General features: G+C 41.9%; 2 protein-coding genes across 11 annotated transcripts in view; one reads left to right on the top strand and one right to left on the bottom strand.

Moving 5' to 3' along the window:
• Positions 1 to 959: 959 nt before the first annotated feature.
• LOC100286476 (zinc finger CCHC-type and RNA binding motif 1) lies at positions 960 to 3,600 on the bottom strand. Its single transcript, NM_001146415.1, has 8 exons — positions 3,482 to 3,600; positions 3,213 to 3,326; positions 2,856 to 2,884; positions 2,493 to 2,604; positions 2,294 to 2,401; positions 2,067 to 2,176; positions 1,790 to 1,862; positions 960 to 1,655 (listed from the first exon to the last, which is right to left on the bottom strand). Exons 2-8 carry the CDS (start codon positions 3,294 to 3,296, stop codon positions 1,506 to 1,508), a joined length of 666 nt encoding a protein of 221 aa, NP_001139887.1. The 5' UTR covers positions 3,297 to 3,326; positions 3,482 to 3,600; the 3' UTR covers positions 960 to 1,505.
• LOC106596473 (uncharacterized) overlaps positions 3,600 to 17,142 on the top strand; it is a 36,416-nt gene continuing 22,873 nt past the window's right edge. Inside the window, exons 1-6 of one of the 10 annotated variants that reach the window (XM_082977849.1) lie at positions 3,600 to 3,719; positions 4,317 to 4,387; positions 4,915 to 4,979; positions 10,389 to 10,607; positions 13,459 to 13,535; positions 16,730 to 16,867. In XM_082977849.1, coding sequence (XP_082833975.1) covers position 4,387; positions 4,915 to 4,979; positions 10,389 to 10,607; positions 13,459 to 13,535; positions 16,730 to 16,867 — 500 coding nt within the window. In that variant the 5' untranslated portion in view covers positions 3,600 to 3,719; positions 4,317 to 4,386. The other 9 variants (XM_082977848.1, XM_082977856.1, XM_082977850.1 and 6 more) reach the window with 9 other exon arrangements.

Genomic DNA, 17,142 nt, shown 5'->3' with positions numbered 1-17,142 from the left:
GCGGCTTGTCCAATCACATTTGAAGCCATTTCCTGAGGATATAGCGCAGACAGGAACACACATTCCTGATTCAAATGGATACATTTGTAATAACACTCGTCTTTGTAACACATACGCTAATGTAACCGTAATTATGCATTATTAGGGTCTAATGAGGTGTCTTTTGACATTTTATCATAAACTTCTTGAGATTGTTCAATGTCTTCGACGGGTGAATTCCCAATCATTGCAGGGGTGGAGAAAATTAGATTCCATCCTTTTGATTTATGATGATCTGACATTTAGCGCAATAGACATAGTGTAAATGACATTAACATTATTGCATAGTTGAATGTTAAGCCCTATTCATGTTTCCTACTGTGATGGAGAGGCTACAGATTATATACATAGTTAATAACGGGTTAGAAAAATGCATGACAGAACTGAAAAGTGAATCATGCATTTCACCTTGTATTTAGTTGTCATACATTTCTAAACCATAAATCTGTATAACGTAACTTCAGTGGCTCTCCTCCCATCCCATCGCTTTAAAAGGTAGCTCTTGAAGATGACCTGCCTAACAGACAGACGTGGCCTTGCAGGTATAAATCAGAATGTGCCAGGGCTGAGCTGCAGCCTATATCGCCTGGCTTCCTGTCAGGACACTCCATCACATGGAGCTCTTGCTCTCTGATAGGGAACACATCGTATGTGAGAGGTGCACACTGCGCTCATCAGGACAACATCCACCTTACTGTACTGTCAACGGCTGTTGGAGGGGAAGAGTAGCCCCCACAGAATGGAAAATTAATAATGAAATACAGGAAGGAATATTGCCTTGCTAGAAAACATGGAGAGAAGACTGGTGCACACATTAGGGCAACACTACAGTACACACACCTTACTGCACCTTGTCTCTGGTTAGCAGCTGGTGGATGGGGAGTTGTGATCGATATTGAAATACAGGAAGGAATGTTCATGACTTGAATGTTCTTTATTCCTATTTATTAGCAAAAGTGTGGTTCATTATTGTGAAAAACCACATGCTATCTGTGGTGTTCTACTCTTTCACTGATGTTTCAATACCATTTTCAAATAAATTGTGCATTCACATAAAGATGGGGATGTGGTAGGCCATCTTGAAACAGAATAGTTGTATTTCCCCTAATATTGACATACATAGGAAGGGTGAAAAAAAGACAGTAAAACAACTATGGTATATTTACACAGCTGTTGAAAAGAAAAGAGCAGAAACACAGTTAATCTCCATTCACATTGTCCCAATGCCTGCAAAGAACAGTGGCTGAGTCCTCATTATAAAGGACACTAAGGATCAGAACAAATACTGATACAGAAACAGTTGAGGACCTAAACTAAACAATGGTACACTGTAACCCTTTTCATCAAACACATGCTTCGTCTTTTCTCAGGTCGATGATGCCCTTGCAGATCTTGACAAACAGAATGTCCCGTTCATTTTCAAATATTTGCTACTCAAGAGTCTGAATTATATCTGTGAAATCCCCTCAGTCGCTCAGTTCTTCCTCGTCACTGAAGTAGACACTCTTTTTGATCCTGGGTTTCTTGGAGTCGTCTGATGTAGAAGCCTGACCGGCCTCCTCAGCCACGAAGGCCGTCTGCTGTCGCCTATGCTGCTCCTCCTCAAGTCGTGCTTGCTGTAGAACACATGATCCCATGTGTGATTGTAAAAGAGGGGTCAGATAAGGACAAATACCAAGTAAATAGAGGGTTTCAAGTAATACAATAGCCTACTAACTTCCCCCAACTTGAAGTACATTTGTGCACTTACCTGGAAAGCTATGGCTTGACTTAAGCTGTCAAGAGCAGGGTCCTCTCCTTCTTCCTCACTTTCCTCCTCTTCTCTGTAAACGACAGAGGAAAAAGTAGAAAAGTCATAGAAACAAAACACACAGAGGACTTCACAAACAATGAGAAATATGACATCACAATCAAACAAAGAATCTCTGAACTAAAGTCCATCTGAAATAGAACAGTTACTGTTGACCACGATCATAGCCGTTTATGAACACGAGAGAATGGCATCAATGTCCTGATAAGATACTTACACTTCATCAGGCTCTTCAACCTTTTTCTTCTTCTTCTTTTCTTTCTTCTTCGGGGGTTCTCGTTCACCAAGCAAGTTTTTTGGGCATGCATAGCTTAAGTGCCCTGTATCCTATGAAGTGAAAAGGACAGAAATATTGTATAAATAGCACTAACATCCGGATACACCGTCCGGATGGATGAAGAGGGAAATGGAGATGGCTTATCTAGGCAGAGAGTATCAACATACCCCACATTCATAACATTTGGACTTGTCTGTGTAGTTTCGCCTCCTGATAAATTCAGTTGCTCGCCCGTTGTCTATTGCAATGCTCGCTTTCACTGTTCTTCCAAACAACTGCGGGGCGAAAACGAGGGGGACTTTAACGCAAAAACAACACATCAGATATGTGACTTTTTATGAAAACAGGGAGAGGAAAAATGCCCACCTGTTTATTGTTCAGTGATCTAAAGCAGCTCTGCGCAGACTCTTTGTCCAGGAAGAGCACAAAAGCCACACCTTTACTTTTGCGTGTTTCTTTATCTTTGACTATTGTCACCCTGAAAGCATGAGACCATCATTATCTTCTCTGATCACCACAATACCAACATAGTGCTATAGATTTTTAGTTATTCACTGTGTATTTATTCATCGTGTCACTATTTTAAAAAAAAATCTTTGTCTTTAACTCTGCATTATTGGAAACAGACCAGTAACTAGGAAGTTCACTGTTAGTTTACAAAGCATGTGACAATTTTTTGGTTTGTATTTGAGCTTTGTATAGCTCATTATTTTGATACCAGTAACTTACTTCACAACTTTTCCATATTTGCTGAAAAGCTGAAATGAAAAGATCCAAGACATTATTTGAGGTCATTTTTACAAATGGCATAAACAGCAGGATCATGAACTTGTGAAATAGTGGTAGGGAGGGGTTAAGTCGTTCTATCCCATTACTCTACATACGGAGACATTATGGCAGGTAGCCTAGTGGTTAGCGTGTTGGACTAGTAACCGAAAGGTCGCAAGCTCAAATCCCTGAGCTGACAAGGTAAAAATCTCTCGTTCTGCCCCTGAACAAGTTAACCCACTTTTCCTAGGTCGTCATTGAAAATAAGAATTTGTTCTTAACTGACTAGTTAAACAAAGATAACATTTTTTTTTTTACCTTGTGTAGATCACTGTTGGTTAGAGAGAAGGGCAGGTTGGACACATAGACTGTGCTTCTACTGGGAGCCAAACCACCACTCATCTTGACTTCACCATCAGAGTGAGACAGACACTGAAAACAGATTCATGGTGATGAATATTCAGATTGAAGTTAGTTAGCTAGTTATCTATTTCATTGAGCGATATGCAATCTAGCAGTGATGCTAGCTCCAATCAGATGTGTATTACCTGGAAATACACATTCAAGGAATCGAATAAATCACTTACCTAGAGAGACAACATTGGTGATTTGTATTTATTATGTAGTGTGGGCAAAAAAACTGGTAAATATGTTGCTTTTTATTAGTTATTCAATCTCAGTAACATGTGTTTGCTATTTAGCTGCCAAAAACAAAGGAGAACTGTTCGTCGTCACAGGAATATGACGTTTCACGTGACTGACTTTTTGTCAATCCAATCAAAATTCAGTGTGTACATGCGCCAACCGGAAGAAGGTGAGAAGTAGGTAATGGTGAGCTTGTTGTCATATCTTTTCTGAATACGTCTTTATTTTCTCCAACGTGCGTATCTACATGTTTGTGTTAGTAAATATGTATTTTTTCTAAATACTGTCTTCGTTTTGAGCGAATTAACTCAGCATGGACTGTGGACTAGCTTGAGCATGTAGCTAGCTAACGTAAGCATACGTAGCTAGCAGTTAAATCCACACAACCTGCGAAATATATATTAGAACAACGTTATGTACTAAATACGGTAGCTAATTAGCAAGCCAGTAGAAAGAGGTGTTTTCATATCACTAATCTCAATGGTTGAAGGTTTGTTATAAAGAAGAGTAACATTAGTTAGCTACTAGCGAGGAGTTAGTGCGGCTTTCTAACGCTGAGCCAAAGATTATGGCTGAGCCTCAGAGGAATGCGCGCTAACATCCTGCCAGTACTTCTGGATCAGAGCTAGCTATTAGCTACAGTAGTTTCCATACTATCACACATACTGATTTGACATATCTCTATGCTTGGGATTACCTAACCTACATTGTTAATAGCTAATGTGCACAACATGCAGTATTGTCAAACTAATACGTAACATCTTCTCTTTTCCCCAGTTAGTATTGACTGTCTCTATTGGCATTACCCACTCCCAATACTACTACATAGACTTGTCCAGACAAAACAAGTAAGTGGAAAATATCTTGCTTTCCTCCAAAAAAGGTTTCCAGTTATGCGTACTGAACAATTCCACCATGTCCACATGTAGGCATATTCATGAACACCTACCACAACTTTGATTGTCATTAACTGTGTAAACCTGGGTGGGTATAATTTGTGGAACGTTCCAACAGGAATCTGTTCCAAAAACTTCGTAAATAGCAAGGTTGCCAACAAACAACGCATACAAAGTTGTATAGTTGCAGAATAAGATACCGGGTAGGGGGTGGGCTATTTCATTAAGTTTCAGTCACCACGTTTATTCTGAAAAATGTCTGTCCTCACTCTGATAGCCCATGGACAAACATTAAGAATAAGCTACGTGGTGAGTTGATGCTTTTTCGGCAGCTAGTTAGCTAGGTGAATTGATCATGCTACTTTGTATACTTTGTTTGTTGGCATCCTTGTACTTTACAACGTTTTTGGAACAGATTCCTGTTGAAACGTTCCACAAATTATACCCACCCTAAACCTCCCCTGCTGTCTACTTTGCAGTGGCTTACAGGAGAGACCGAAACATAAGGGATGTCTATGAGGAACGCTTCCTACCAGACAGACCGGTGAGTGTTTCTGTCTGTGGAAAATGTTGTTGGGTTTATATATTTATAATTGTACTAATTTACTTTCCATTATAATACTTAACAGAACTTAGCTGAGGAACGCTCAACTCCGTTCTCTTGTATCGAGGTGGAGGTGAGTATTGGTAACTGGTCGCACGATTTTCTAGCAATCACATTGTCTCGCCGTCAGTCGATACTTGTGAATATTTCTGTAAACACTTACCGTTCCTTCTGTGGGGTGCTGAAATTCAAACTGTTAATAAAAATACAACCAGTGACTTTTTCCTCATTTGGGTTCTAGTGGCCTTGACGTACTACGTCAGTTGAGATTCAATTGGCACAAAAGTTGGTCAACACAAATTAGGAAAAAGTCAGTGGTTGTATTCAATAATAGGTTTTATTAAAAGTATGAACTTCAGCACCTGCAGTTGTACAGGTAAGAGTTTTCAGAATGAACATTTGTGCAAGTATCAACTGATGGTGACTGAATGTCGTTGCTAGCAAATCATGTGACTAGTTATCAATACTCAACTCCGCCTTGATATTAGAGGTCAACCATTATGATTTTTCAACGCCGATACCGATTCTTGGTGGACCAAAAAAAGCCAATACCGATTAAGTGGCATTATTATTATTATTATTATTATTTTTATTTTTTTTATTTTTTTTTATTATATTTGTATTTTTATATATATATATATATATATATATATATATATATATATTTGTAATGACAATTACAACAATACTGAATGAACAATGAACCCTTTTGTTTTAACCCTAATATAATGCATAAAATCTATTTGGTCTCAAATAAATAATGAAACATGTTCAATTTGGTTTAATGCAAAAACACAGCGTTGGAGAAGAAAGTAAAAGTCCAATATGTGCCATGTAAAAAAGCTAACGTTTAAGTTCCTTGCTCAGAACATGAGAACATATGGTGGTTCAATATTCCCAGTTAATACGTTTTAGGTTGTAGTTATTATAGGAATTATGACTTTCTCTCTATACCATTTGTATTTCATATACCTTTGACTATTGGATGTTCTTATAGGCACTTTAGTATTGCCAGCCTAATCTCGGGAGTTGATAGGCTTGAAGGCATAAACAGCGCTGTTAACAGCAACAGCTGCTAGCAAACGTAGGAAAGTGCTGTTTGAATGAATGCTTACGAGCCTGCGACTGAGCCACAGGCCGTCCCTGTGGCTCAGTTGGTAGAGCATGGTGTGTGCAACGGCAGGGTTGTGGGTTCGATTCCCACGGGGTGCCAGTACAAAAATGCATGAAATGTATGCATTCACTACTGTAAGTCGCTGTGGATAAGAGCGTCTGCTAAATGACTAAAATGTAAAATGTAATGCTGCTGCCTACCACCGCTCAGTCAGACTGCTCTATCAAATCATAGACTTAATTATAATAAACACACAGAAATACGAGCCTTTGGTCATTAATATGGTCAAATCCAGAAACGATCATTTCGAAAACAAAACGTTTATTCTTTCCGTGAAATACGGAACCATTTACGTATTTTGTCGAACTGGTGGCAACCCTAAGTCTAAATATTGCTGTTACATTGCACAACCTTCAATGTTACGTCATAATTATGTAAAATTCTGGCAAATTAATTACAGTCTTTGTTAGAAAGAAACACAGTTCGCAACGAGCCAGGCGGCCCAAACTGTTGCATATACCCTGACTCTGCTTGCACTGAACGCAAGAGAAGTGGCACAATTTCCCTAGTTAATATTGCCTGCTAACATACATTTATTTTAACTAAATATGCAGGTTTAAGAAATATGTGTGTATTGAGTTTAAGAAAGGCATTGGTATTTATGGTTATGTACATTTGTGCAACGAATGTGCTTTTTTACGCGAATGCTCTTTTGTTAAATCATCACCCGTTTGGCAAAGTTGAAGTAGGCTGTGATTTGATCAAATCAAATTTATTTTTATATAGCCCTTCGTACATCAGCTGATATTCTCAAAGTGCTGTACAGAAACCCAGCCTAAAACCCCAAACAGCAAGCAAAGCATGTGAAAGAAGCACGGTGGCTAGGAAAAACTCCCTAGGAAAAACTTCCTAGAAAGGCCAAAAACCTAGGAAGAAACCTAGAGAGGAACCAGGCTATGAGGGGTGGCCAGTCCTCTTCTGGCTGTGCAGGGTGAATATTATAACAGAACATGGTCAAAATGTTAAAATGTTCATAAATGACCAGCATGGTCAAATAATAATAATCATAGTAGTTGTCGAGGGTGCAACAAGCACGTCCGGTGAACAGGTCAGGGTTCCATAGCCGTAGGCAGAACAGTTGAAACTGGAGCAGCAGCACGGCCAGGTGGACTGGGGACAGCAAGGAGTCATCATACCAGGTAGTCCTGAGGCATGGTCCTAGGGCTCAGGTCCTCCGAGAGAAAGACAGAAAGAGAGAATTAGAGAGAGCATATTTAAATTCACACAGGACACCGGATAAGACAAGAGAAATGCTCCAGATGTAACAGACTGACCCTAGCCCCCCGACACATAAACTACTGCAGCATTAATACTGGAGGCTGAGACAGGAGGGATCAGAAGACACTGTGGCCCCATCCGATGATACCCCCGGACAGGGCCAAACAGGCAGGATATAACCCCACCCACTTTGCCAAAGCACAGCCCCCACACCACTAGAGGGATGTCTCCAACCACCAACTTACCGTCCTAAGACAAGGCCGAGTATAGCCCACAACGATCTCCGCCATGGCACAACCCAAGGGGGGGGCGCCAACCCAGACAGGAAGACCACGTCAGTGACTCAACCCACTCAAGTGACGCACCCCTCCCATGGACGGCATGGAAGAACACCAGTAGGCCAGTGACTCAGCCCCTGTAAAAGGGTTAGAGGCAGAGAATCCCAGTGGAAAGAGGGGAACCGGCAAGGCAGAGACAGCAAGGGCGGTTCGTTGCTCCAGCCTTTCCGTTCACCTTCACACTCCTGGGCCAGACTATACTTAATCATAGGACCTACTGAAGAGATAAGTCTTCAGTAAAGAGTTAAAGGTTGAGACTGAGTCTGCGTCTCTCACATTGGTAGGCAGACCATTCCATAAAAATGGAGCTCTATAGGAGAAAGCCCTACCTCCAGCCATTTGCTTAGAAATTCTAGGGACAATTAGGAGGCCTGCGTCTTGTGACCGTAGCGTACGTGTAGGTATGTACGGCAGGACCAAATCGGAAAGATAGGTAGGAGCAAGCCCATGTAATGCTTTGTAGGTTAGCAGTAAAACCTTGAAATCAGCCCTTGCCTTAACAGGAAGCCAGTGTAGGGAGGCTAGCACTGGAGTAATATGATCAAATTTTTTGGTTCTAGTCAGGATTCTAGCAGCCGTATTTAGCACTAACTGAAGTTTATTTAGTGCTTTATCCGGGTAGCCGGAAAGTAGAGCATTGCAGTAGTCCAGCCTAGAAGTAACAAAAGCATGGATTAATTTTTCTGCGTCATTTTTGGACAGAAAATTTCTGATTTTTGCAATGTTACGTAGATGGAAAAAAGCTGTCCTTGAAACAGTCTTGATATGTTCTTCAAAAGAGAGATCAGGGTCCAGAGTAACGCCGAGGTCCTTCACAGTTTTATTTGAGACGACTGTACAACCATCCAGATTAATTGTCAGATTCAACAGAAGATCTCTTTGTTTCTTGGGACCTAGAACAAGCATCTCTGTTTTGTCCGAGTTTAAAAGTCGAAAGTTTGCAGCCATCCACTTCTTTATGTCTGAAACACAGGCTTCTAGCGAGGGCAATTTTGGGGCTTCACCATGTTTCATTGAAATGTACAGCTGTGTGTCGTCCGCATAGCAGTGAAATTTAACATTATGTTTTCGAATGACATCCCCAAGAGGTAAAATATATAGTGAAAACAATAGTGGTCCTAAAACGGAACCTTGAGGAACACCGAAATTTACAATTGATTTGTCAGAGGACAAACCATTCACAGAGACAAACTGATATCTTTCCGACAGATAAGATCTAAACCAGGCCAGAACTTGTCCATGTAGACCAATTTGGGTTTCCAATCACTCCAAAAGAATGTGGTGATCGATGGTATCAAAAGCGGCACTAAGATCTAGGAGCACGAGGACAGATGCAGAGCCTCGGTCTGACGTCATTAAAAGGTCATTTACCACCTTCACAAGTGCAGTCTCAGTGCTATGATGGGGTCTAAAACCAGACTGAAGCGTTTCGTATACATTGTTTGTCTTCAGGAAGGCAGTGAGTTGCTGTGCAACAGCTTTTTCTAAAAATTTTGAGAGGAATGGAAGATTCGATATAGGCCGATAGTTTTTTATAATTTCTGGATCAAGATTCGGCTTTTTGAAGAGAGGCTTTATTACTGCCACTTTTAGTGAGCTTGGTACACATCCGGTGGATAGAGAGCCGTTTATTATGTTCAACATAGGAGGGCCAAGCACAGGAAGCAGCTCTTTCAGTAGTTTAGTTGGAATAGGGTCCAGTATGCAGCTTGAGGGTTTGGAGGCCATGATTATTTTCATCATTGCGTCAAGAGATATAGTACTAAAACACTTTAGTATCTCCCTTGATCCTAGGTCCTGGCAGAGTTGTGCAGACTCAGGACAATGGAGCTTTGGAGGAATACCCAGATTTAAAGAGGAGTCTGTAATTTGCTTTCTAATGATCATGATCTTTTCCTCAAAGAAGTTCATAAATGTATTACTGCTGAAGTGAAAGCCATCCTCCATTTGCGAAAGGCTGCTTTTTAGTTAGCTTTGCGACAGTATCAAAAAGAAATTTCGGATTGTTCTTATTTTCCTCAATTAAGTTGGAAAAATAGGATGATCGAGCAGCAGTTTGATGATAAATGAACAGGCACCGCATTAATTATATGCAACGCAGGGCATGCTAGTTAACCTAGTAATATCATCAACCATGTGTAGTTAGTGATTATGTAAAGATTGATAGTTTTTTTTATAAGATAAGTTTAATGCTAGCTAGCACCTTACATTGGCTCATTGCAGCCACAAGGTCCTTTTGACGCTGCACTCGTGTAACAGGTGGTCAGCCTGCCACGCAATTTCCTCATGGATTGCAATGTAATCGGCCATAATCGGCGTCCAAAAAGGCAGATTACCAATTGTTATGAAAACTTGAAATCGGCCCTAATTAATCGGTCAACCTCTACTTGATATAAGAGAAAAGAGTTGAGCGTTTCTGAGCTCCACAGAACAACTGTGCCTTGTTTCTATCCTGAAAATTACATGAATTCTATGATTCACTGAGAATTACAATTACATGATTTTTCAAAAATAAACCTTTTCATCTAGAAATAAAAATAGTAAATAGCTTTCTAGAGGACATAACCCTAATCTTGTTTCTCTTTCTCTTCTTTCACATGGAAATGTAATTAATTGTAGGCCCCATATCCCAGATCAGCTGGAGCAGGGCCTGTAGAGAGGAGGCCGGCTGGTTTCGGAAGGCCAGACGAGGAGTACAATCGAGGATTTGAGTACGACGGGCCTCGCTTTTATCCAAATGGAGGCCCTCGAGGTTACCATGGCGAGGATCAAAGAGGCTACCTTGGCGACAGCCTTCATTTTCCTAACGAGCGCAGAGGTATTCCACCTTCCCGGAGAGTAAGTGGGTTGTCAGACAATGAATAAACCATTATTGTATATGCACAATTGAAGCCTTATGCCAAGGAAGCATAATATCTGCCCATCAATCTACTGTACATGCTGGGTTTACAAGCACAAAACAATGTGCCCCATATCGATTGCATTAGTATGATTTGAGAAGCTGCAAGAAATATTTATCTGACAGAGTAGAATGTGAACACCACAATGGAAGTGCTTCTACATCTGCATTGCTTGCTCTTTGGGGTTTTAGGCGGGAGATAATAATATTAACATACAGGGTTTTTCTATTCTTTTGTTTTCTATTTCTGTATAAGCACTTTGTGATATCTGCTGATATAAAAACATCTGTATAAATGCATTTGATTGAAGTACTTAATTTAGGTCAGAGTACAGTCAATGCTACAGTTATAGGGTATATGATTATAGTACAGCTAGAAATCCATTATATACACCGCCAACTGTATGAGGAGGAGTTTATTTCAACCTCTGACGCCACTTGGTGTTCAGATAAAGAATTACATGTTGAGTCGAAGATGCTCTGTCAATCACTTTGATTGGTGCATGGACCCCAGGAAGAGTAGCTGTGGACCCCAGGAAGAGTAGCTGCTGCTTTTGCAACAGCTAATGGGGATCCTAATAAAATACCAAATACAGAAGATTGGAAAATAATATTTTAGAAAATACTGTCTAATCAACAGCAGCACCATTGTGTTGTTTCTCAGGATGGGACACCTGTAGATACAGTTGAAGTCAGAAGTTTACATACTTAGGTTGGAGTCATTAAAACTTGTTTTTCAACCACTCCACAAATTTCTTGTTAACAAACTATAGTTTTGGCAAGTCGGTTAGGACATCTACTTTGTGCATGACATGTAATTTTTCCAACAATTGTTTACAGACCGATAATTCGCTGTATCACAATTCCAGTGGGTCAGAAGTTGACATACACTAAGTTGACTGCCTTTAAACAGCTTGGAATGATGTCATGGCTGATGTCATAGCTTTAGAAGCTTCTGATAGGCTAATTGACATCATTTGAGTCAATTGGAGGTGCACCTGTGGGTGTATTTCAATACCTACCTTCAAACTCAGTGCCTCTTTGCTTGACATCATGGGAAAATCAAAAGAAATCAGCCAAGACCTCAGAAAAATAATTGTAGACCTCCACAAATCTGGTTCATCCTTGGGAGCAATTTCAAACACCTGAAGGTACCACGTTCATCCGTACAAACAATAGTACGCAAATATAAACACCATGGGACCACACAGCCGTCATACCGCTCAGGTTCTGTCTCCTAGAGATGAACGTACTTTGGTGCGAAAAGTGCAAATCAATCCCAGAACAACAGCAAAGGATCTTGTGAAGAGGCTGGAGGAAACGGGTACAAAAGTATCTATATTCGCAGTAAAACAAGTCCTATATTGATCTAACCTGAAAGGCCGCTCAGCAAGGAAGAAGCCACTGCTCCAAAACCGCCATTAAGAAAGCCAGACTACGGTTTGCAACTGCACATGGGGACAAAGATCGTACTTTTGGAGAAATGTCCTCTGGTCTGATGAAACAACAATTAGAACTGTTTGACCATAATGACCATCGTTATGTTTGGAGGAAAAAGGGGGAGGCTTGCAAGCCGAAGAACACCATCCCAACCATGAAGCACGGGGGTGGCAGCATCATGTTGTGGGGGTGCTTTGCTGCAGGAGGGACTCGTGCACTTCTCAAAATAAATGGCATCATGAGGGAGGAAAATTATGTGGATATATTGAAGCAACATCTCAAGACATCAGTCAGGAAGTTAAAGCTTGGTCACAAATGGGTCTTCCAAATGGACAATGACCCCAAGCATACTTCCAAAGTTGTGGAAAAATTACTTAAAGACAACAAAGTCAAGGTTTTGGAGTGGCCATCACAAAGCCCTGACCTCAATTTTATAGAAAATGTGTCGGCAGAACTGAAAAAGCGTGTGCGTGCAAGGAGGCCTACAGACCTGACTCAGTTAAAGCAGCTCTGTCAGAGCTATGGGCCAAAATTCATCCCACTTATTGTGGGAAGCTTGTGGAAGGCTACCAGAAACATTTGACCCAAGTTAAACAATTTAAAGGCAATGCTACCAAATACTAATTGAGTGTATGTAAACTTCTGACCCACTGGGAATGTGACAATATAAATAAAAGCTGAAATGAATAATTTTCTCTACTATTATTCTGACATTTCACATTCTTAAAATAAAGTGGTGATCCTAACTGACCTAAGACAGGGACTTTTACTAGGATTAAATGTCAGGAAATGTGAAAAACTGAGTTTTTAAATGTATTTGGCTAAGGTAAATGTAAACTTCTGACTTCAACTGTGTGTTGTTCAGTGCTGTCTAATCAACAGCAGCATCACAGTGTGTTTCTCAGGATGGGACACCTGTAGATATGTTGTTCAGTACTGTCTAATCAACAGCAGCATCACAGTGTGTTTCTCAGGATGGGACACCTGTAGATATGTTGTTCAGTACTGTCTAATCAACAGCAGCATCACAGTGTGTTTCTCAGGATGGGACACCTGTAGATATGTTGTTCAGTACTGTCTAATCAACAGCAGCATCACAGTGTGTTTCTCAGGATGGGACACCTGTAGATATGTTGTTCAGTACTGTCTAATCAACAGCAGCATCACAGTGTGTTTCTCAGGATGGGACACCTGTAGATATGTTGTTCAGTACTGTCTAATCAACAGCAGCATCACAGTGTGTTTCTCAGGATGGGACACCTGTAGATATGTTGTTCAGTACTGCCAGCCCCCCATGTAGAACAGGTTAATTTTAAACAATAAAAGTCATTCCCTGTGTCTGTGTTCTAGCCGGAGGAGCCGTACCCCTACCCCTCTAGACCACCTCCTAGAGAGGACCCCCACACAACACGCCAGATGGACTTCAGGTAGGCACAACTGTCTCACACACTGCTGGATATTTGTTTTGAAACTTTCATCAGGAGAATTGGAGTTTAATCTTCAAGTAGTCTAACCTTGTGTAACCAAACTGATCACCATTCTGTTTCACTACAAGTAGCTCTCCTGAACCCCCCTCCCAGATAAAATGATGCACTGTCATTATGTAAGTGACCAGAAGATGGCATTGTTGCACCACTTGTTTACCATGACAACCAGTCTTTTTGACACAGCCTCCCCAATCAGCCCTGTAGACTGAAGCCCATGTCATGTCTGTACTGATTTGCGTATCTGTGTGTCTCATTCTGTGTGAAATGTTTTCATAGTACAAGAGAATAATCACATAGGCATCAGGTCTGGGCCACGTCGGCCCCCGTCCACCTCTCTGCTCACATAGCTCTCTCCTGGGACTGGGAGAGAAACACACAAACACCTCAGGGTCTACTGCTGCCGCTCTGCTTTCACAGCGCGCCACACCTGGGTTCAAATGGTATTTGAATTCATTTCAAATATTTTATCTGGGCTTGATTGAGCTTTGCCTTGTCTGAATGGCTCCATAAAATAGTCCCAAAACAGAAAACCCCGCCCATCTGACACTCCAGGCAGACTAGAGCAAAAACTGAAAAGATTTCAAGTGGTATTTGAACCCAGGTCTGCACAGCGATGAGCGTACCATTCCTTGTGGCAGCCCGGGGTCGCATACTAGTCTTTAAAACCCTATCTATCTGTCTGTCTGTCTGGTGTAACCTGACATGATAGAGGTGAAGGAAGGTACAGGGATAACAATGGCGTCTACTGAGTCACCCTCCGGACAGCACCATCAATATGACAGGAGTCATAACAGGACATAGGTCTTTTCTGTGTAAGGCAGTCACTACACTACAACGTTGTAATGTGATGGTCAGAGTGTGACAGAGCAGGGTTCTGTGACTGTCCCAGGGTCAGGAGAGGTACATGCAGCAGCAGAACTCACCTGTTATTTTAAGGGCCAGGTGTTCAAGGCTGTAGGTTCTTTCTTCTCACACCTTCAGTTCCTCAGGTGAAATAATACAGAAAGTAATTACTGTGATAAATCAAGTTAATGTTGAGAGGTTATGATAGTCACACACGCCCCGAGGCCCCATGCAATCCGGTTAGTTAGGTTAGGTCTGGCCGTTGTTATTTGTCTTGGCATATTTACCTGTCGTGACTTGGCATATTTACCTGTCGTGACAGTGTAAAGGTAAGGGCGCATAAAGAGACAGAGATTACTTAGTCTGATTCAACCTGAAGTTGACTGATGTTCAAACTGTATTTCTCATACAGTTGCACTCTTGACCTGAACTGTAATCACCAGGACTAAAGTCATTAGATTGAGTTCTCCTTTTAGTGATCACTGATAATGTACATTTAAGTAGTAATTTTGAAGTCCATTCAGGCATTCTACAGGTGTATATATATAGAATACAGTAACCGTAGGTTTGAGAGTGAGAGCAACCTCCTTACTTAATCAACACAGCAGCAATTTAACTAAATATGTTCTACTTGAACAACCGTCTCTAATTCAACACCTAGGCTTTTGATTTGACCCCGTTGGTCAGTTAGGTCAGTTAGAGCCCACTGTTAAACAGCCAGGGGCCACAGTTCCAGTTCAGAAGAGGGAGGTGGAAGTAGTAGGGTAATATTTAGGGGTGATATCGGCAGTAAAGACACATGTGGCCATTTGCTTTGAGCACAGATGGGGTCAGACGAGGTCAGGTACCCTTCAAACAACACCCTGTCTGCGTTCCAAATGGTACCCATTCCCCTGTATAGTGCATCACTTAACCAGAGCCCACAGTGCACTATGTAGGGAATAGGGGGCCATTTGGGATGCATCCCCTGGGTCATTAAAGTTTTGTGAGGTCGGTCACTCCAAGCTGCTGGTTGGTTGGTTGGAGGACAAGGGGAGATGATGAGGTTCAGGCTGGGGTCACTGAGACCAGGTGCCTTTCATTTGTTTATACCCCCTCCTGCCCCTTGGCCTGCCTGCCTGCCTGGCTGGGTCATTCTACTGCCTGTCGTATAGGAGGCACATAATCAGCGAGGGCAACAAACCAGAGAGGATCAACCGTCCCAACAGGAGAGGAGAGAGAGGGCTGCAGGGTAAACTAACGTTCCTGGTTTTACTGCTGCGAACACAGATGTGTGTTTAGGAAGGTAGAACTACTAGGGCTTAGCCTTTGCACAGAGAGCAACGGTCCAGTTTTAACAGAGTCATTAAAACCACTTAGAAATACCATTTAGCCTAAAGATATTTAGATAAATATGTAGTTGGTTAGGTTTCTGTCCCAGTACATTTTGGGAAAAGCATTGATTCGTGGTGTACTTGTGGATTTTCAGTCCTAATCTGTAGCAGTACTTTGTCCTCATTTTACAATGTCAGACATGAGAGGAAATGTAAAGATTCTTAAGGTTTGGTGCTCAGATTGTGACCAGGGTGGTGTTCTGTTGCTGTGGTGCTATGTAATCTCTACGGTACCTCATCTGTATACCATCTACCTCAGCCCGGCGCTCCCCTGTCTAGGAGCCTGTCTCACTGGTCTCCGACCTTCACCCCTACGACCACGGGGTCACCCCTCTCTCCCCCCTGTCCGTGTCTGTCCTGGCAGCACTACAGGCTCCAGTGCTGATCCACCGTGGCCAGGGGAGGAGTTATCTAAATAAACCCTTCAACATCTTGACAGGAGTGTCTTGTGTCTAGGGACGACACCTTCTTAACCCAGATGTAGCAGAAGATGGAGATCAACAGAGAAGGTCAATGGTTTCTCTGAGTGGGGTGGGACTACTGGATACTTAGTGCTCAGTGACCGCCGTCAAATGACAGTTGAAGCAGTCTTGTTGAAGCAGTCTTGTTGAAGCAGTCCCTCTAAAGTCAGGCCTAATCGCTCTGACACAGTGCAGATGGAAAGCTTTGACGAACAGCAGATGTAGGCTAGTGACCAAGACTCCAAGACATTCCCCTCCTACCTTTTTATATACCCGGATGCAAAGTGGTGGTGACCTTTGGTTAAGATATAGTCTACTGCTTCCACCGATGTACTGGTTTTTTAATCTCTTAGTTTACCTTAGTCCTTTAATTGCCAAGTACCTCCAGTATTAAAGCTGATGTGTACAGTCTGCTGATGAGATGTGGTCCTTGATGTGTGATTGTCTTTCCACCCAGAAGCAGTGGCCGTGCAGCACCCCCTCCCCCCAGCGTCAGGGCTCAGGGGATGTACCCTGCACCCCGCTCCCTGTCTGCTGTGGTCCCAGAGGGGGGTGATGACACCCTGATGCAGGCCATCCTCAACCTGGACAGAGGGTATGTATCTGTCTGGTACTACTACTACTACTACTACTACTACTACTATCCATTACTAACTGGACAGAGGGTATGTATCTGTCTGGTACTACTACTACTACTATCCATTACTAACTGGACAGAGGGTATGTATCTGTCTGGTACTACTACTACTACTATCCATTACTAACTGGACAGAGGGTATGTATCTGTCTGGTACTACTACTACTATCCATTACTAACTAGGACAGAGGGTATGTATCTGTCTGGTACTACTACTACTACTATCCATTACT

This window comes from Salmo salar, chromosome 07 (genome assembly GCF_965601325.2).
Source record: "Salmo salar chromosome 07, fSalSal1, whole genome shotgun sequence".
NCBI lineage: Eukaryota > Metazoa > Chordata > Actinopteri > Salmoniformes > Salmonidae > Salmo > Salmo salar.
Note: the sequence above shows the minus strand (reverse complement) of the source record. Positions and strands in the feature narration are given on the sequence as shown.

Bases quoted from the DNA above. Each gene is read 5' to 3' on its own strand.
- LOC100286476 (NM_001146415.1), bottom strand. From the start codon at position 3,296: ATGAGTGGTGGTTTGGCTCCCAGTAGAAGCACAGTCTATGTGTCCAAC. The intron at 2,402-2,492 runs GTGGGCATTTTT...TTCGCCCCGCAG, and splicing joins GATCACTGAACAATAAACAG to TTGTTTGGAAGAACAGTGAA. The intron at 2,177-2,293 runs GTATGTTGATAC...TTCACTTCATAG, and splicing joins CCAAATGTTATGAATGTGGG to GATACAGGGCACTTAAGCTA.